Source organism: Haliotis cracherodii, unplaced genomic scaffold, assembly GCF_022045235.1.
Source record: "Haliotis cracherodii isolate W230 unplaced genomic scaffold, xgHalCrac1.p SCAF_4, whole genome shotgun sequence".
Classification (NCBI taxonomy): domain Eukaryota; kingdom Metazoa; phylum Mollusca; class Gastropoda; order Lepetellida; family Haliotidae; genus Haliotis; species Haliotis cracherodii.
Genome location: NW_027266297.1, coordinates 72,551,338 through 72,571,577, shown reverse-complemented (window position 1 = coordinate 72,571,577; position 20,240 = coordinate 72,551,338). Strand labels below are relative to the sequence as shown.

The 20,240-nt window shown below is 40.8% G+C and overlaps 2 protein-coding genes across 4 annotated transcripts; one reads left to right on the top strand and one right to left on the bottom strand.

Annotated features, from left to right (window-relative positions):
• Positions 1-398: 398 nt before the first annotated feature.
• On the bottom strand, positions 399-12,425 carry LOC139480366 (TLC domain-containing protein 4-B-like). 3 transcript variants are annotated; one of them, XM_071263427.1, is made up of 7 exons: positions 12,373-12,425; positions 11,229-11,428; positions 6,679-6,768; positions 5,789-5,847; positions 4,735-4,829; positions 1,779-1,852; positions 399-1,189 (listed from the first exon to the last, which is right to left on the bottom strand). In XM_071263427.1, the coding sequence occupies exons 2-7, from the start codon at positions 11,402-11,404 to the stop codon at positions 856-858; spliced, it is 828 nt and encodes a 275-aa protein (XP_071119528.1). In that variant the 5' UTR covers positions 11,405-11,428; positions 12,373-12,425; the 3' UTR covers positions 399-855. The 3 variants fall into 3 exon arrangements, with proteins under 3 accessions (XP_071119528.1, XP_071119527.1, XP_071119529.1); XM_071263426.1 differs by lacking the exon at positions 12,373-12,425 and adding an exon at positions 12,186-12,247; XM_071263428.1 differs by lacking the exon at positions 12,373-12,425 and adding an exon at positions 11,790-11,832.
• Positions 12,426-12,508: 83 nt separating this feature from the next.
• LOC139480367 (UDP-N-acetylglucosamine transferase subunit ALG14-like) lies at positions 12,509-19,047 on the top strand. Its single transcript, XM_071263429.1, has 5 exons — positions 12,509-12,711; positions 13,156-13,307; positions 14,353-14,475; positions 15,989-16,048; positions 18,842-19,047. The coding sequence occupies exons 1-5, from the start codon at positions 12,558-12,560 to the stop codon at positions 19,010-19,012; spliced, it is 660 nt and encodes a 219-aa protein (XP_071119530.1). The 5' UTR covers positions 12,509-12,557; the 3' UTR covers positions 19,013-19,047.
• Positions 19,048-20,240: the final 1,193 nt, after the last annotated feature.

Sequence of the window (20,240 nt, the reverse complement as noted above, 5' to 3'; positions counted from 1 at the left end):
CACTGGAGTCACTGGAGGTTCAGTTGGATTTATTGCCACAAACACTTTACGAACATCTGAGATCGCTGGTTGTTCCATCGTAGATGTGGATTCAGAGGTATCAAGAACGGACAGTTCAGGTGTCACTTGAAGTAAAGAGGAATCCAAGGGAGTTAAACAACAACGGAGGCGAGGACAGACGCCTTATTAGATTTCTTGAGTTTCTTGACAGCAGACGGCGTGGCCTTGTCAGAATCCCGCGATTTTGATCACCTGCCCATTTCATGTCTGTGGCATTTCCCTACAATATAGACTTAGAAGGATTCCTCTGTCATGTAATCACACTCATTGCTTGGAAAGACTGCATCGTCTCCAGCAGTCACAGCAGATCTTGTAAGGGTCATAGGCAGAAAAAGCCGGACGAGGACTAAGATCTTTGCTCATCTTATCCTCAAATTGTCGCACATTAAGGGCTTATTAGAGGAAATCTGGTAAAAACACCAAAACTATATTCTCTCACTATTCACATACACATCTCCACTGAGTAGCAATGACAAAGAGAATGATATGGCAGGGAAAATCACATGACTAGGTTGCGTAGGTCGCTATGCATGGGAGTACAGTGTGTGACCTACTTGTTTGGGGAGTGGCCGTGGTGAGGCTGGGGTGTGTTTGGTTCAATTGTTTTTCAGATGCTGGAAACTGTTGAAGCATGTTTCCACATAGGATCGAAGAACAAAGAAGAGAGACATAGTGTGAGGTAGGATAAGTTTAAAAATAAGAAATTATTAAAGACACCAAATAAGGTGCTATCTCTATTGGTGATAAAATTTCATAAGTAAATTCAAATCATGAAAAGACAAATGACAACATTGACTACTTCACTTTGTCTTCCACTGGTATCGCTGGTCGACTTTCTTCTATGGGTGTATTTAACTTTAATAAAATAGTCAAAACTTTCTTCACACCCAAACACATCTTGTAAAACCAGAAAATATTCATTACGTCCAGAATAACACAGGTGACAATAAGCACTCCTTGTATATGACCGATGCGGGCAAAATCTTCTGTGCCATATACGCTGTAAACTTTTGACCAATAAGACGGCATCACTGCTATACGTGCCAAGAAAAATGCTGCTGTCATCGCTAAACCATTTCCTATGAAGAGGGGACTGTTCTTTGGGTAGCGCAACACATCAAAGAACCACCTGAAAGAGGAAGGACAAGGTCAGTTAGGATGTCCGACAAGGTTTCTGGTGCACCCAAGTATATTGTAATCAGACAGTTGGTTCCCATGTTTGTTTGTTTGTTTGTTGTTTAATGCCACGCTCAGCAATATTCCAGCTATATGACGGCAATCTGTAATTAATTGAGTATGGACCAGACGATCCAGTGTTTGACATCGTGAGCATCGATCCACGCAATTGGGATACGATGACATGCATCAACCAAGACAGCGAGCTTGACCACCCAATCCTGTTAGTCGCTTTTCACGACAGGCAGAGTTGCCTTTTAGGGCAAGCATGGGTTGCTGAGGACCTATTCAAACCTGGATCTTCATGGGTGAAACTTCCTGCATCTTAGTACAGTAGACACAAACACCTTGTATAGAACACAATCAACCATGTCATGTTTCTAATACTACTTAAAAACAATGTTTCAGAATTGGATTGAATTTGTCCTTCAAGTTTAATTTCTTTCATTTCAGTTGATGGAGTGAGTCAGAATCAAGGAAAACATATTTCTGGGAAATTTTAATACAGCTCCTAAACGTCCCCAAAATAAAAGAACTCAAACCTCTGGTTGACAAATGCTGTGGAAAACTCTGCCATCAGGCGGTAATTGGCGAAGTAGGAAAGCACTCCGTATGTCTGGAACAGAGAAACATAGCAGTGACACATAACTACCATAATGAACGTGAGGGAATGTATTGGGGTGTACACTGTTGTCATGTCTGCCTACAGCATGTAGTGAGTTAATCATGTCTGCCTACTGCATGTAGTAAGTTTGTCATGTCTGCCTACAGCATGTAGTAAGTTTGTCATGTCTGCCTACAGCATGTAGTGAGTTTGTCATGTCTGCCTACAGCATGTAGTGAGTTTGTCATGTCTGCCTACAGCATGTAGTGAGTTTGTCATGATAGAGTGCAGCATGTAGTGAGTTTGTCTTCTCTGCCTACAGCATGTAGTGAGTTTGTCATGTCTGCCTACAGCATGTAGTGAGTTTGTCATGATAGAGTACTGCATGTAGTGAGTTTGTCATGTCTGCCTACAGTATGTAGTGAGTTTGTCATGTCTGCCTACAGCATGTAGTGAGATTTGTCATGATAGAGTACAGCATGTAGTGACTTTGTCATGTCTGCCTACAGCATGTAGTGAGTTTGTCATGATAGAGTACAGCATGTACTGAGTTTGTCATGATAGAGTACTGCATGTAGTGAGTTTGTCATGTCTGCCTACAGCATGTAGTGAGTTTGTCATGATAGAGTATAGCATGTAGTGAGTTTGTCATGTCTGCCTACAGCATGTAGTGAGATTTGTCATGATAGAGTACAGCATGTAGTGACTTTGTCATGATAGAGTACAGCATGTAGTGAGTTTGTCATGTCTGCCTACAGCATGTAGTAACTTTGTCATGTCTGCCTACAGCATGTAGTGAGTTTGTCATGTCTCCCTACAGCATGTAGTGAGTTTGTCATGATAGAGTACAGCATGTAGTGACTTTGTCATGATAGAGTACAGCATGTAGTAACTTTGTCATGTCTGCCTACAGCATGTAGTGACTTTGTCATGTCTGCCTACAGCATGTAGTGACTTTGTCATGTCTGCCTACAGCATGTAGTGAGTTTGTCATGATAGAGTACAGCATGTAGTGAGTGAGTGAGTGAGTGAGTGAGCGAGCTTTAAACAGTATTCAAGTTATATCGCAGCGTGTCAGCTTAATGTGGGAGGAAAGCCTAAGTGATGTAGGTTTCAGACGTTTACCACTTCGGTGAAACCCACGAGCACTGCTACGGTACTGACAAACCTAGAAACAAATGTGGGGCCAACCGGGATTCGAACCCACAATCATAGGTTTCTGGCATGCCCAAGGGACGCAACTCTGCACAGCGAATCGCGGCGCCTTAGACGACTGGGCCACCCGTGCCCCCACAGCATGTAGTGACTTTGTCATGATAGATATACAGCTGTAGTAACTTTAACAGGGCCAACTACAGCATTTAGTGGGTTTGTCATGTCTGCCTTCAGCATGTAGTGAGATTTGTCATGTCTGCCTACAGCATGTAGTGAGTTTGTCATGTCTGCCTACAGCATGTAGTGAGTTTGTCATGTCTGCCTACAGCATGTAGTGAGATTTGTCATGTCTGCCTACAGCATGTAGTGAGTTTGTCATGTCTGCCTACAGCATTTAGTGGGTTTGTCATGTCTGCCTTCAGCATGTAGTGAGATTTGTCATGTCTGCCTACAGCATGTAGTGACTTTGTCAGGGCTGCCTACAGCATGTAGTGAGATTTGTTATGTCTGCCTACAGCATGTAGTGAGTTTGTAATGATAGAGTACTGCATGTAGTGACTTTGTCATGATAGAGTACTGCATGTAGTGACTTTGTCATGTCTGCCTACAGCATGTAGTGACTTTGTCATGATAGAGTACAGCATGTAGTGACTTTGTCATGACAGAGTACAGCATGTAGTGAGTTTGTCATGTCTGCCTACAGCATTTAGTGGGTTTGTCATGTCTGCCTACAGCATGTAGTGAGTTTGTCATGATAGAGTACAGCATGTAGTGACTTTGTCATGACAGAGTACAGCATGTAGTGACTTTGTCATGTCTGCCTACAGCATGTAGTGACTTTGTCATGATAGAGTACAGCATGTAGTGACTTTGTCATGACAGAGTACAGCATGTAGTGACTTTGTCATGTCTGCCTACAGCATGTAGTGAGTTTGTCATGTCTGCCTACAGCATGTAGTGACCTCGTCATGTCTGCCTACAGCATGTAGTGACCTCGTCATGTCTGCCTACAGCATGTAGTGAGTTTGTCATGTCTGCCTACAGCATGTAGTGAGTTTGTCAGGGCCGCCTACAGCATGTAGTGACTTTGTCATGTCTGCCTACAGCATGTAGTGACCTCGTCATGTCTGCCTACAGCATGTAGTGAGTTTGTCATGTCTGCCTACAGCATGTAGTGAGTTTGTCATGTCTGCCTACAGCATGTAGTGAGTTTGTCAGGGCCGCCTACAGCATGTAGTGACTTTGTCATGATAGAGTACAGCATGTAGTGAGTTTGTCATGTCTGCCTACAGCATGTAGTGAGTTTGTCATGATAGAGTACAGCATGTAGTGAGTTAGTCAGGGTCGCCTACAGCATGTAGTGACTTTGTCAGGGCCGCCTAATGTACATGATGTAGTGCTTGTTTGTTGGTTTGTGGTTTAACACCGCACTCAGCAATATTCCAGCCATATGATGGCAGTCTGTAAATAATCGAGACAGGACCACCTGATCACATTAGTTGCCACTTACAACACATAGTCACCTCTTACAGCAAGCATGGGTTGCTGGAGATTCTTACCCAGATCTTCACGGGGCACAACATGAAGGGACTTTGTCAGGGCAGTGTTCAGCATGTCGTATAGTTTTTAGTTTTGGTGTTTCTTTGTTCATTAATAACACACACAGCAACATTACAGCACTGTGATGGCAGCCTGTAAACAATACTAACAAACCAGAGGTTGATAGCATGAGTACTTACTGTGACATAGTAGTAAGCATACATGGACGCCCCATGGTGAAAAAAGTAAAAAGTTTCGCCTATGTGCTTGTAATGAACAGTCATCACAACCAAATCTGCAAAAGATTAAAATATCAAGAAAACATTTTCACTCTTCCTCTCAACGACACAAAGCTTTTAAGATACATGACAAAATAGAGGGCAGAAAGAAATTATTTCCTGATAACTTGGAGTGGGGTGGGTGGCGGGGGGGCTGTGGGGCTGGGGAGTAATATGCCAAGTGGGCTGAAAAAACAAATCATTGATGGACTTATTGGCTTAATAATACTGTAAAGCTTAAAAATAACATGAGCATGAATTCAATGCAAAAAATGTGAGTGTTTTTTGTTCATATTAATGAAACTTCGCAGTTATGTCTCCAAAATGACTATCAATAAATAAGACGACCTCACTGCACACTTTGGACAGCGGAAATACTAACTTGCATATAAACCCAAATATTGTTTATTGAGCAGCAGTTGTAACAAGTATATAACCATGTCATTCAAAGAATAGGAGTTACACAATAGCATTTTTGGCTAGAGTACAGCAGTCGTATCAATTTGGATATTTACAGTACCATGTGTCTTAATATCATGTGTTGCAGATGTTATGCATACTAGCCTTTATCCACCTGCAATTCTTTTTTAAAATAATGTTATCAATCACCAAAAACTGTCTCCCATATAGATACACATGGGCAGGATGAAGATATGTCTCAAGGGAGATATTTCTTTAATGAAATTGCATTACAATGTACAAACCATTGTGGTGTCATCGGTTACGACATCACAATGGAATTACATCACTAATCTCTCTGCCAGTAAAGCTGGTTAGCTTCTTTTCACAATCAAGACACTAGTTATTAGGAAAAAAGGTGGATGAATGATCTTGGATGATAAATAGAATTTCACCCTTGTGTCTTTTGATATCAAATATAACACTCGTCTATAAATGTATAGAATCTCTATATACAGCTCCAATGACAATACTTAGCAGGACCACATGCAGTATCAAATACAAGCAGAGCACATACCAGAAGCCATGTATCCAAACAATATTGCACAGCTAGTTCTAACCATGGGGGCATCGCACCTGCAATAATGGCATGGATAAGTCACTAGATAAAAAAGCTGAATAAGAAACATAAACGAATAACAATTAATTGCAGAAGTATCGGTATGAAAACATGATAGTTCTAACGCAAGACAGATGCAGCACATCTGAGTAACATTAACACCATCAGCACAACACAAGTGCACAATTTTAGAAAATTAAGATCTTACTTAACATGTTTTATTAAATTAATACAAGAAATTATTCTACATTCTCATAACATTCCTTCAAACAGTATTTCTTCAAAATGTCAACACAATTTACTTACTTCAAAAACAAAGTATGAATTAAACTGACGACTGTGATTCGTTATCATTAATTTGTACACATTAACAATAAGGGAAAAACATTGGAATATTTGCCTAAACCTAGTCCCTGTATAAAATAAAACACAACTGTTGGTCAAATTGTAACTATTTTCACCACATTATGTATATCTACCAACAAAAACATCTTCTCAAATCACACAACCCAAATTCAAAAGCAGCAAGAAATCTTATTACTCATATGCGCTTAAAATATTTTGGAACTTTTTTACCTGCATCCTTTATTATATTATCCATGTTATTATATCTCCTTTCTTTGATGATAAATACCATGGACTAAGCTACCATAGCTTCACGCTGTCACACACCCTAACAGTAACTTTGCATAGAATTTCTCTTGCCCATGAGCATAATCTTATGGGACGTCTATTTAAGCGTCATGTCCGACTCTATGGTAGTGAATTGGTCCAGGTTATTAATGACAGAAGAGGTATAATACCCTGGATGACTGAGGATGAGTTCCCAGGTATGACGGAGTACTCACCAAATAGGATCTTCACTGATTTCATTGTCGTAGACAAGTGAGTACACACACATACAGCTAACAATGGCAGAATGGAGGGTTGAGTTTACTCTGGAATCAAACCATGGAACAAGCAGTGTTAGAAAGTTACACCAACCTGTAACTGCAGAACAATGTCGAAAACTAAAATGGATACAGGAATGTGAACGACTCCCAGCAATGGCGGTCTCACAGAATTGAATATTGTGTTAGTTTGTGCCAAAAACTTTCAGACTACTAGCTTGAACCACGGACTTGTATAACTTGTTATATAGGTCTGTGCCTGAACATAGCACTTCGCAAAATTCTCAGTATTATATTAACTATTACTAGCTGAGATGATGGGGGGTCGGTAGCCTAGTGGTTGAAGTGTTCGCTTGTCACTTATTAGCAATATTCCAGTAATATAATGGCGGGGAACAACAGAAATGGGCTTCACACATTCTACCCATGTCGGGAATCGAGCCCAGGTCTTCGGTGTGACAAGCGAACGCTTTAACCACTAGGCTATCCAACCGCCCCCAAAGATGCGTTTGATGGTGGGATAAAAATGTATCAATTTTTGTTGCTTCATCACCAAGGAAGAAACAGAATATTATTTTAAAAAACAATAATGACATGTGACTTGAATTAAGGAACTTGATTTAACTTGCACAGGTAAACATTGACATGAAAACCTAGTTGCACCAGACAAAACCAGGTTGCATCCTCGTCCCACCATTTTATCAAAGTTGAAATGTGCACATAATTTCGAAGTACCCACAGTTTGATGACATCAAGCCCCAAAAAGCATGACAAATTACACATAACACAGGGATCATTGATGTAGTAGGGTGAATAAAGCCTCAAGGTATAGAATGTGTTCAAAGATCAATGTTGTGAGGACAAGTAAGGGTTGGGGCATGTTGACATAAATACTAGGTTGCACTGGTGCATGCTATATGTAGCTAAATCAAGCCCAATGACAATAACACCCTTGTTTATAGAACTAGTATACTGTATATCGTTGTGTATAAGGCGAGTTTTTCGTACCTAGAATTAAGGGGGGTCGTCTTATACACGGGGTTGAAGTGTTTTGATTTTTTTCCCCAACACAAAAACATTACTGTGAGCAGAAATACCAGGTCAACAAATCTGTACTTAATTAGCAGACTGGATACGACATATTTTTTTTCTGTTGAAGACAAACACATTTTTATTGGAAATGTAGGGGTGTGTATGCGCTGGTGACCTGCTTCATTCTGATTCGCTTTATAGATTGTGTATATAAATTAGCTTCGATTTTGAAGGCTTGTACAGCTTTAGAGACGGCGATATACGGTAGTAAAAGAAACACTATCTTAATATCCCTATTCTTTAGAAAATCTGACGGAAACAAATGAACTGAAAATGTTGGGGATCTACAGACTCAATAAAAGTGATTACAGTATTCGACGTAATAAGCGCCCAGGATGCTCTCAAAATCCAAAATGGGGGCTCTTATTAGAATATTATTTTGGTGAAAAAAAAACAGAGTTAAAAGATAAATTTTGTTGTTTATGCTGACAGCCTGAAATGTTTATATATGAAAGATATATTTTTCCAGAATTTAATTGCCCATAATTGAGGGTGCATATTACACATGAGTGCGTATTATACACGAATAAATAGGTCTTGTGTACATTGATCAATCGGAAGGGGTGCTAATTGGGATTGTTCACCAGCCAATATATTAGCAAATATCGCCGTGGGCGCTTATTACGTCGAATACGGTAATAATATCTCAGTCAACTAACGTTCAGGGCTCTGTCCATGTTCTAGTTCGCTAGATAATGCAAAGATAAAGAGACAACTCAATGAAAACCCACCACATATCATATCATATGATCTCTTGTTGCTGAAACTGTATAGGTGTGGGGTAAGGGCTAGCAAGGCCTACCTATCATATCATATGATCTTTTGTTGCTGAAACTGTATAGGTGTGGTGTAAGGACTAACAAGGCCTACCTATCATATCATCTGATCTCTTGTTGCTGAAACTGTATAGGTGTGGGGTAAGGGCTAGCAAGGCCTACCTATCATATCATCTGATCTTTTGTTGCTGAAACTGTATAGGTGTGGTGTAAGGACTAACAAGGCCTACCTATCATATCATCTGATCTCTTGTTGCTGAAACTGTATAGGTGTGGGGTAAGGGCTAGCAAGGCCTACCTATCATATCATATGATCTTTTGTTGCTGAAACTGTATAGGTGTGGGGTAAGGGCTAGCAAGGCCTACCTATCAAATCATCTGATCTCTTGTTGCTGAAACTGTATAGGTGTGGGGTAAGGGCTAGCAAGGCCTACTTATCATATCATCTGATCTTTTGTTGCTGAAACTGTATAGGTGTGGGGTAAGGGCTAGCAAGGCCTACCTATGATATAATCTGATCTTTTGTTGCTGAAACTGTATAGGTGTGGGGTAAGGGCTAGCAAGGCCTACCTATGATATAATCTGATCTTTTGTTGCTGAAACTGTATAGGTGTGGGGTAAGGGCTAGCAAGGCCTACCTATCATATCATCTGATCTCTTGTTGCTGAAACTGTATAGGTGTGGGGTAAGGGCTAGCAAGGCCTACCTATGATATAATCTGATCTTTTGTTGCTGAAACTGTATAGGTGTGGGGTAAGGGCTAGCAAGGCCTACCTATCATATCATCTGATCTCTTGTTGCTGAAACTGTATAGGTGTGGGGTAAGGGCTAGCAAGGCCTACCTATCATATCATCTGATCTTTTGTTGCTGAAACTGTATAGGTGTGGGGTAAGGGCTAGCAAGGCCTACCTATCATATCATCTGATCTCTTGTTGCTGAAACTGTGTAGGTGTGGGGTAAGGGCTAGCAAGGCCTACCTATCATATCATCTGATCTCTTGTTGCTGAAACTGTATAGATGTGGGGTAAGGGCTAGCAAGGCCTACCTATCATATCATCTGATCTCTTGTTGCTGAAACTGAATAGGTGTGGGGTAAGGGCTAGCAAGGCCTACCTATCATATCATCTGATCTCTTGTTGCTGAAACTGAATAGGTGTGGGGTAAGGGCTAGCAAGGCCTACCTATCATATCATCTGATCTCTTGTTGCTGAAACTGAATAGGTGTGGGGTAAGGGCTAGCAAGGCCTACCTATCATATCATCTGATCTCTTGTTGCTGAAACTGTATAGGTGTGGGGTAAGGGCTAGCAAGGCCTACCTATCATATCATCTGATCTCTTGTTGCTGAAACTGTATAGGTGTGGGGTAAGGGCTAGCAAGGCCTACCTATCATATCATCTGATCTCTTGTTGCTGAAACTGAATAGGTGTGGGGTAAGGGCTAGCAAGGCCTACCTATCATATCATCTGATCTCTTGTTGCTGAAACTGTATAGGTGTGGGGTAAGGGCTAGCAAGGCCTACCTATCATATCATCTGATCTCTTGTTGCTGAAACTGTATAGGTGTGGGGTAAGGGCTAGCAAGGCCTACCTATCATATCATCTGATCTCTTGTTGCTGAAACTGTATAGGTGTGGGGTAAGGGCTAGCAAGGCCTACCTATCATATCATCTGATCTCTTGTTGCTGAAACTGTATAGGTGTGGGGTAAGGGCTAGCAAGGCCTACCTATCATATCATCTGATCTCTTGTTGCTGAAACTGTATAGGTGTGGGGTAAGGGCTAGCAAGGCCTACTTCCCCTGATTACTGTGATCAACGTACCAGAACATATTCTTCCTAAAGAAACTGATAGTTCACTCTATCCATGGATGGAAACTCCATTTAATTTGTAAACAAACTTGTAGATTTATTTAGGGGCTGGTATTTATAATTTTATTGAACACATGTTAACATGTAAATTCCAATGTGTTCTTACATGTTGTACCGACTTAATTTATCAATTTCAGGGTTAGAAATTGGCACTAGTCCTGTAGTCCTTGCCAAACTGCCCAACAGTTAAGGTATCATAAGGACTAGTAGAAATATGCCATTTTTAAGTGTTTTGCTATTTGTTATCATTATAAGGACTAGTGGACTAAAAATTGTAGTTTCTACCGCTGAATTTAGGAAAATAATACCAACGAAGAAATATGACAAAAATAGTAAAAATCTTTGTTCAACTTGTCAAAGCAATTTTATCAACTCACATAAAAAACACATGGTGAGAATTTATCTTCGCTGACTTGGTTGAAGCATGTCATCGATCTCAATTGCGTGGATCGATGCTCATGGTATTAATCACTGGATTGTCTGGTCCAGACTCGATTATTTACAGACCGCCGTCATATAGCTGGAATACTGCTGAGTGCGGCGTAAAGAACAAACCAACCAAACCAATCCAGTACTACCCAATATCTTACTGAATCAATAGTTGTCAATTACTATTAACTGATGAAACAACTGTATGAACATATTACCAGTGATATTCTACATATATAATGAAAAAAGGATTTTTATAACAATCAGTAATGAGGTCAAGATTTATAGAAACATAAACAATGTTGTAATACAAACTGCTAAACTGAAGTATCATTGACTTACCTTGTATTCCAGTCAATTTGTTTTGCCAGTGGCATATTCCTGTACCCTTCACACATTCGCAGTGACAGCGATGGGGAGACATATTTATAAATACACAGGAAAAATGCACAGCTTGCGAATGCAAATGGGTAATAGGTTGTATCAAATGCGATCACCTCAATTCTGCGACCCATCATTTGTTCGAAGTTAGCATTGCAGATCTGAAATGAATAAAGTGCTCATGACAAACTTCAGAAGTCCAGACATGGTGATAAACGCCACCTCAATGACTAATATTTATGACATAAGCTAGTACATTATTACACATTAATTAATGTTCAGTGGGAATATCTAAGCATCTCAAGTACAACTTGGCATTATCATGGTCATCGTTAGTTTCAAAGTAAAAAAAGTCGAATTCTATTACAGAATTGGTGACCTTTACAAGGCACATGTCTAGAAAAAGCTATATATTATGTATTAAGCCAAAGGGGTTGGCAACCATTCTGTTAGCAACCAGGTATCAGAATCATTATACAAAGGAATTACATATAACTGAAACAACTTTTCCACAAACATTACCTGTTAAATAAACTAAGATTGAAGAACGTGGGCACTACTGACAACAATGCATGTGTTGCAACAGATTTCGGGACTTATGTACGACTGCCAGGTGATATCTTTACGTGTCCTGTTACTCTACTGAATTCGTGTAGTGTAGAGATAAGATAATAGGTGCTACGTTGATGTTTCTACACTGGCCTGGTTTTATCAGCTGACTCGTAGCTCAGACCTTTGCCCTAAATATCTTGTCATGAATGTTTATGTCATTTCCTCAGACGTGTGTCCCCCTCAAGTGTTTAGATCACGCTGATCACATGCCTAATTTATGAATTAATGCACACAATGACAACATCGTAATCATGTTTCTGCATTTCAACCTCTGTTTAATTCAAAACCCTCATCAAAAGGACCTACACAATCATAGATGCATTATTCCGCATTTTGACAGGTGCTCTTCTGTGAAGCCACGTTAGTTTCCGGAAGTCACAGTAAAAGGAAGTAAACGACGCATGACGCGGTATGTATGAACCAAAATATGTCGAATATTGCCTTTCGTCTCAATTGGTGCCTCACGTTATCGACGGAAGAGCAATATTCTTACATTCTTTGTAGGTATGACCCCATAGATTCAAACAGCATATTACAATTGATGCATGAACTCTTTGTTTTGGATTAATCCGATTCACGGTTGTCTCCCTTTTGAATAAATGAGTTGTCTACCCTTAGTAGAACAGCTGAGAACATGTGGATGCACGTAGCTTTGTGATTTATGGAAATAGTTTAAAGATGGACGTGTTTATATTTCTCATTCTTGTTCCTGTGTGTATTCTGACATATCTTCTGTATAGAATACATTTTGTAAAAGTAAATGGAACACACAATCCATTAAATGCAGGCAAGAGAAAAGCTTCAGCTTCCTTGATGGTAGTGGTAGGTTCAGGTAATATACCAGCTTCTGTATTTAATCTGTGGTAATAATTTATATTAAAATAGGTCATCAGTACTTCAATGCTGACACACAATTGGGAATGATGTATGAGTGCCATAAAGGACCCCCTTATTAATATTATTATTGTTATTATTATTATTATTATTATGATATTATTATAGGTTGGGGGAAACGTAGTGTAATCTTTGCATGATGACCAAGTAAATGTTAAGTGGTTTGTGTGGTATGTGATGATCTGTGTGATTCTATATAGAAAGACATCCATCAACATCCTTATGATTAACCAATTAGCACATTCTACATTCAAAGTTATCACAACATTAATCAACCATAGCTCCCAGAATGAAGCTATGTGCCAGAGAAACCAACCCATTAAATTTGAAGATTTCCCCCACTGGTGTAATCTAGCATTAACACTGAATGTTTGGATTATAGGAGGTCACACGAGAGAAGTCCTGTGTCTGGTGCGACAGCTGGGGAGCCACTACTCGCCCAGGTACTACGTTATTGCAGACACCGACAAGATGAGTGAACATAAAGTCCATGCCTTGGAAGAGAGTCGGAAAGAAGAGCAGGAACAGTCTCAGGTTTGTAGCATCAGTCATCTACTATTGAAGTAGACATGTGAAGATCCGGGGTAGAATAGGTCTTAAGCACATGCTTGTCATAAGAGGTGACTAACATGATCGGGTGGTCAGACTTGCTGACTTGGTTGATGCATGTCATTGTATACCAATTGCGTGGATCGATGTTCATGATGTCAATCACTGGAATGTATGCTTCAGACTCAATTATTTACAGACCGCCATTATAGAACTGGAATAATGCTGAGTGTGGCGTTAAACAACAAACAAACAAAACAAAACTTTTGAAGTTGCATTCCTAGACAACTGGTAGGCATAATTCTTTTGCAAACTAATAAATTATAGTTTCTTTTAGGCTCTGGCAGTCGTATTTGCTTGAATAATATTGTTTACCTCTCTTGCACCATTTATTCTGAACTGAAAACTACTAGAGTTCAAGGGGCGGTCGGGTAGCCTAGTGGTTAAAGCGTTTGCTCATCACACCGAAGACCTGGGTTCCCGACATGGGTACAATCTGTGGTGCCCATTTCTGGTGTCCCCCACCGTGATATTGCAGGAATATTGCTTAAAGCGGCGCAAAACCTCACTCACTCACTCACTCACTCACTCACTCACTCACTGTACAGCTTTTTGGGTCAAAATCCCTGGTTATCGGGGTGAAACATGCTGTGATGGAGGATGTGATGGGGTAACAATGGGGTAACAATATATTGCTGGAATATTGCTAAAAGCGGCGTAAAACCATACCCGTTCACTCACTGTGATGATGGATACAAATGCTGCTTGTTTCTTTTGTCACTATTTAATCACAGTAGCTATAAACCAGGGTTGGTAAGAGTGGCAGAGTTGCATCCCTTTGTTGTGCCAGGATCACTCTCAGAACTATTCTAAGGATAACATTATTGGGCTTGTGAATGTCTCAGTCATCATTATTATTCTTAGAATCTCAGGACCCCCAACATCATGGCACTTGTGGACATGTACTTGATATGCAAATGAACATGTGAAAGCGAAGCAAATGTATAAAAACAGGATCTTTTGCTTTCAGTATTTTGTGATAAGAATTCCACGGAGTCGTCATGTGAAACAGTCATGGGTGAGCACAGTGCTGTCGACTTTGTACGCTGCCATCTACACCTTTCCCGTTGTCTTCCGACGGAAACCAGAAATAGTAAGTTCTCTGATAAGATACAACATTTTTTTCTGAGTTTTACCTACAGCTAGTGAATTAGTTTCCATAATGTGGGAATATATACGTTGATTTCTTTTGTCATGACTTTACCTCAACAGACAGAAACTTGATGCAGTCTAAAAGACTTTCCTTGGAAAACATAAGCCATGTGATATCTCACATAGTGAATCAGTAACATCAGCAACTGGAAGGTTTGGTTAGGTTTACATGCCAATATGGAAGCAGACGTCACATCTCCACTCTTCATGGCCGCCACCGAACAAGTTAAAGCTGACTGTGGGTGAAACGATACAGCAAGGTCATGATAAGATATGTATAAGACACATATTCGTAGAAGCTCTTTTTAGTAGTGAACATGAAAAGCTAATTACAGCATATTTTGCAATATCTGACTGACAAAATGCTGGAATGGGAGGTCATTAAATGAGTAGGGAGTAATTTATTTGGAATGGGGGTTATCAAGTGTGTAGTAAGAGTATCATCTTGTATCGATACAGTTAAAAAACGTGTTGAGTATTGTATCGTCATATGAAAACTCACGATGCATCGGTACACTGATGTATCTTCTCACCCCTACGGTGAGCTATCTTTCAGGAGTGTTTCCATACAATAATTACATGAGTAAACGACCTTCTGCCAACGACAATGTCTATGTTTATAATGAAATGTTTATCTCTGAGCTGCTCACGTATCGCCAATCAGCCTATCAAAACATCTGTGAGAACCTGCGACTGTAGAAAGTAGCATAAACAATTGAAGGCAAGGGATTAACTGGATTAAGTAGGGACACCTTGTCCTCAGTTTTCACTATAGCCTTTGGGGTGGATATATTCAGTCTTTAAAATGTGACGACTTGAGTGGGGAAATTCAGAATTGATAAAATTATGACGGCAGACACCTCGCAGAAAGCTTTTGTCTGTTTGTCAATGAAACTGTATCAATGATATACTACTTACTTGTGTGATATATTTTATGTCATTTTCCAGATGAACAAGCATAGTTTGTTTGTTGTTTATCACCCCACTCAGCAATATTCCAGCTATATGACGGCAGTCTGTAAATGGTTGAGTCTGAACCAGACAATCCAGTGATTGTTATTTATCGAGTAACCTGTGCTTACATGGCTTGATCCAAGATGTCTGACAGTCGAAAAGCTCATAACTAACTAAAGTTAGTGGTCCCTTTCAGTTTGTTAAAATAATAGTTTAGTGTGTATTGAAATTAAATTCCAGCCATGTTTCATAATGTGACCTGTTGAGCCTGACCTGATACACCCTAGTGGTGTGTCAATTTTGTCAAATTTCAGTAATCTCGGCTCATGTTATTGAGTAAGCAAGCTGTTTAGATGCCTAGTTCATACTGAGTGACCTTGACCTTGGATAATTAAAAAAAGGTATATGAGAGGTATATCACGTATCCAGGGGTATGCTTAAATATCATTCAGTAACTTGGTCTGTCAAAAGAAACTGATCATACATCTTTGCTGTTGCAGATCTTGTGTAATGGCCCTGGAACATGTATTCCAGTTTGCCTGGCTGGACTTCTACTCAAGGTGTGTACAAAATATGATAAAGTCATCGTGTCGGTGACATGTAGATTTTAAACTTATCCTATCTCACACAATGCATTTCTTCTTTTTTCTTTTGAACCTATGTGGAAACATGCTGGGACAAGGTTTCCAGCTTCTAAAAACAAATCACCCAAACACATCCCAGCATCACCACGGTCACCACCCACCCAAGCAAATGGGTCATGCACTGTACTCCTGGCTTCTCTGCTTCTTGTTCGGGTTCCTCTTACCTCGCTTTGCCTACCCCTCCTGTGATGCTCCCTCCATCTACACAGCTGCTACCTACCTCACTTTGCTGACCCCTCCTGTGATGCTCCCTCCATGTACACAGCCGCTACCTACCTCACTTTGCTGACCCCTCCTGTGATGCTCCCTCCATCTACACAGCCGCTACCTACCTCACTTTGCCGACCCCTCCTGTGATGCTCCCTCCATGTACACAGCCGCTACCTACCTCACTTTGCTGACCCCTCCTGTGATGCTCCCTCCATCTACACAGCCGCTACCTACCTCACTTTGCTGACCCCTCCTGTGATGCTCCCTCCATGTACACAGCCGCTACCTACCTCACTTTGCTGACCCCTCCTGTGATGCTCCCTCCATGTACACAGCCGCTACCTACCTCACTTTGCTGACCCCTCCTGTGATGCTCCCTCCATCTACACAGCCGCTACCTACCTCACTTTGCTGACCCCTCCTGTGATGCTCCCTCCATGTACACAGCCGCTACCTACCTCACTTTGCTGACCCCTCCTGTGATGCTCCCTCCATGTACACAGCCGCTACCTACCTCACTTTGCTGACCCCTCCTGTGATGCTCCCTCCATGTACACAGCCGCTACCTACCTCACTTTGCCGACCCCTCCTGTGATGCTCCCTCCATCTACACAGCCGCTACCTACCTCACTTTGCCGACCCCTCCTGTGATGCTCCCTCCATCTACACAGCCGCTACCTACCTCACTTTGCTGACCCCTCCTGTGATGCTCCCTCCATGTACACAGCCGCTACCTACCTCACTTTGCTGACCCCTCCTGTGATGCTCCCTCCATCTACACAGCCGCTACCTACCTCACTTTGCCGACCCCTCCTGTGATGCTCCCTCCATCTACACAGCCGCTACCTACCTCACTTTGCTGACCCCTCCTGTGATGCTCCCTCCATCTACACAGCCGCTACCTACCTCACTTTGCCGACCCCTCCTGTGATGCTCCCTCCATCTACACAGCTGCTACCTACCTCACAGGACCATTGAGACGAACTTGGAATTGTTCTTGTTGGCAGTGACCTCTGCCCTCCAGAATATTTCTTCTAGTTTTCCAGCATTCAGCAAAGCACCCATTGTACAGGTTATTCTAATTCATAGAATCATTGAATCTTATTGGAATTTTGCAACAAGCGATGTATAATTGCTCAGTCACTCTTTCATCTACGCATCACCTGGATCGGATTAACTATGTTGGTTTGGAGATGTTATGACAGTCTACATTGGCATCGCCCTCCCTTACTTGCATCTATCTTCTCAGTTTACATTTAATCTGTTTGCCAACTTATAAATGATCAAGATCAGGAAGTTAACCCCTCTCAAGAGAGAGATGATATAGGAAATCAAGATCGACTGGATCTTGTGCCCTCATTTTTACTTTTTGTTTGTTTGTTGTTTGACGTCGCACTCAACAATATTCTAGCTATGTGACGGCAGTCTGTAAACAATTGAGTCTGGACCAGACAATCCAGTGATTGACATCATGAGCATCGAGCATCCACACAATTGAGATCAATGACCTGCATCTTCCAAGTCACTGAGCCTGACCACTCGAACCCGTTAGTCCCCTTTTGAGGCGAGTGCATTTTTACTTGTGTAAAGGGATTTGATGTTTTAACTTATTGACATGTACAGACATCTTGGCAATCAACTTGCTAATGCACCAGTCACGTCACACATTCTACAGGGAATTGGCTGCATATACACTGTTCTCTCTTCCAAATTGGGATGCTGTATCTTCATGTGAGGGAGGTGTGGAGTTTTTCACCAAGGGTGAGGCAAGAACATAGACTGGTTTGCCCACATTACAGCCCTCTTGTCGGTCAGCTCTAACAAAAGAGAATGACATGGCAGGGGTAGTCATGTGATCATGTTTTGTAAGTCCCTATGCACCGGATTACACTGCATGACCCATTTGCTTATGTGGTGACCATGGTGATGAGGGGTGAGTTCGAGTGATATGTTTTTAGAAGCTGGAAACCTTGTTCAAGCACGTTTCCACATAGGATCAAAAGAAAAAAGAAGAAAAAGCATAGTGTGAGACAGGATAAGTTTATAAATATCCAATTTAATGTAAAATTTACAATTTGTATGATTGTTTGCAAAGCAACCTTTAGCATTATGATATATGAATGTGTTTGCCTGCCTGGACTTTAGCTCAAGGTATAGAGAGTATCACAAAGAGCGATCATGTTGGTGAAATATAATCTGTTATATTCTTTGAAAAGCAGCCATCAACATTGTGATGTCATATGAAAAGTCATTGTAACATATAATTAAAGATAACATCATGCATTGATGTCAATGTGATATGGTATCCTGAAAGAGCAAGCGAGTTTGTCCTGTTCTAGGTCGACTCGTTAAATATCCCACAATGTCTCCTCACTCAACAGGTTTAAAAACAAGTCAGTTTAAGTCTCTCTGTTACAGTGGTTAAGGGGAGATTTGTGTAAGTGACAATCTTTTCAGCCTAATCTTATTATATATGGTTTCATGGATTAACTGTTTCAGTGGCTCCACTTCCAGCGCACCATGATAGTATATGTGGAGAGTGTGTGTCGGGTGACGTCCCTGTCTCTGTCGGCCAAGATACTCTATCATTTTGCAGACCACATGTTTGTTCAATGGCCGACTCTACAACAGCAGCATCCCAAGTGTCAGTACATTGGAAGAATTGTATAGTGCTCCTTCTCATAACAGCATGCATTTATGTGATATGTTACAGATATTTTTGTGTTAATAAAACTTTTGTTTTGTTAAGTACCTTGTCTTTTGTATTATGCAATGACATGGACAGATACAGGTTCGGAAACTGTTCGGAAACTGACCACAATATTTAGTGTAGGTATGATTGGTTCACCTTCCCAATGGCGAATTAATCTTTCTGCAGTCGAAAAGTCATAGCAAATTTGGAGTCATTTTCGGAGACATAGACTTTGCCTGGCAGTTATGAAAAAGTGGACAAAAAACCCTTAAACTCCCTGCACAACTGCATGGTCATAACTCAAAAAAGGTCAATTTAAAAGAAAATACAATAATATTTTGCTTTTGTTCTTCAAACCAAACATACTGCCTTAAGCAATAATAGTATATAATAAGATTTTATCACATTCTGAGGCAGTTTGATAATAGCCTTCAAAGCAGTCATCCAAGGCACCGCAATTTGCTTTGTGCGTTCCTTGTGGATACACGAAACCTATGATCATGGGTTTCACAAACGTGGTAAACACCTAAGACCTGCATCACATTTGGCTTTCCTTCCACATCAAGCTGACACGCCGTGTTATAAGTGGAATACTGTTTAAAGCAGCGTTAAACCCAAATCACTCCCACTCAGGCTGGAACTGAAATATTAGGTATGTCTCACTCCCTTACCACAGACTTTCGCCCTGCCTGTCTGTTTTCACTCAGTCTTACGGAAACATGGCGGTACTTCTGTCCAAAGTTTTGGAATTTACCTTCGTAGTTTGTTTTTTAATGCCTCTCTCAACAACATTCCAGCTATATAATTGTGGTCTGGTCATAATTGAGTCTTGACCAGACAGTCATGAGCATTGATCTATGCAAGTGAGATACGAAGACATGCATCAAGCAAGTCAGCGAGTCTGACCACCTGATCCTGTCAGTTGCCTATTAAGACTAGTGGGGGTTGCTGTAGACTAAGTTCTGCCCTGGATTTTCAAATCTAAATGACATCATCTAACATATCTCAGTCAATTGAGACAACCCACAGGGATTAGAGAACCACCATAGGTCTGAGCCGTGCAGAAATTTTAGCATCAACGGCTCAGGCCCCCATCCATGTTTTCACAAAAAGTGAGTGGCATTTGTTAGTAGCATCCTCAGAAATACACGTATTCACAACATGGTTGTGTGCAGTCTTATATTTGTATTTTAATGTATAAAGCAA

Excerpts from the sequence above, each read along its gene's own strand:
- LOC139480366 (XM_071263427.1), bottom strand. The coding sequence starts at position 11,404 with ATGATGGGTCGCAGAATTGAGGTGATCGCATTTGATACAACCTATTAC. Across the intron at positions 1,853-4,734 it reads ATGCTTACTACTATGTCACA|ACATACGGAGTGCTTTCCTA; the intron begins GTAAGTACTCAT and ends TCTCTGTTCCAG. Across the intron at positions 1,190-1,778 it reads ACAGCATTTGTCAACCAGAG|GTGGTTCTTTGATGTGTTGC; the intron begins GTTTGAGTTCTT and ends TTCCTCTTTCAG.
- LOC139480367 (XM_071263429.1), top strand. The coding sequence starts at position 12,558 with ATGGACGTGTTTATATTTCTCATTCTTGTTCCTGTGTGTATTCTGACA. Across the intron at positions 14,476-15,988 it reads TCCGACGGAAACCAGAAATA|ATCTTGTGTAATGGCCCTGG; the intron begins GTAAGTTCTCTG and ends TTGCTGTTGCAG. Across the intron at positions 16,049-18,841 it reads TGGCTGGACTTCTACTCAAG|TGGCTCCACTTCCAGCGCAC; the intron begins GTGTGTACAAAA and ends TAACTGTTTCAG.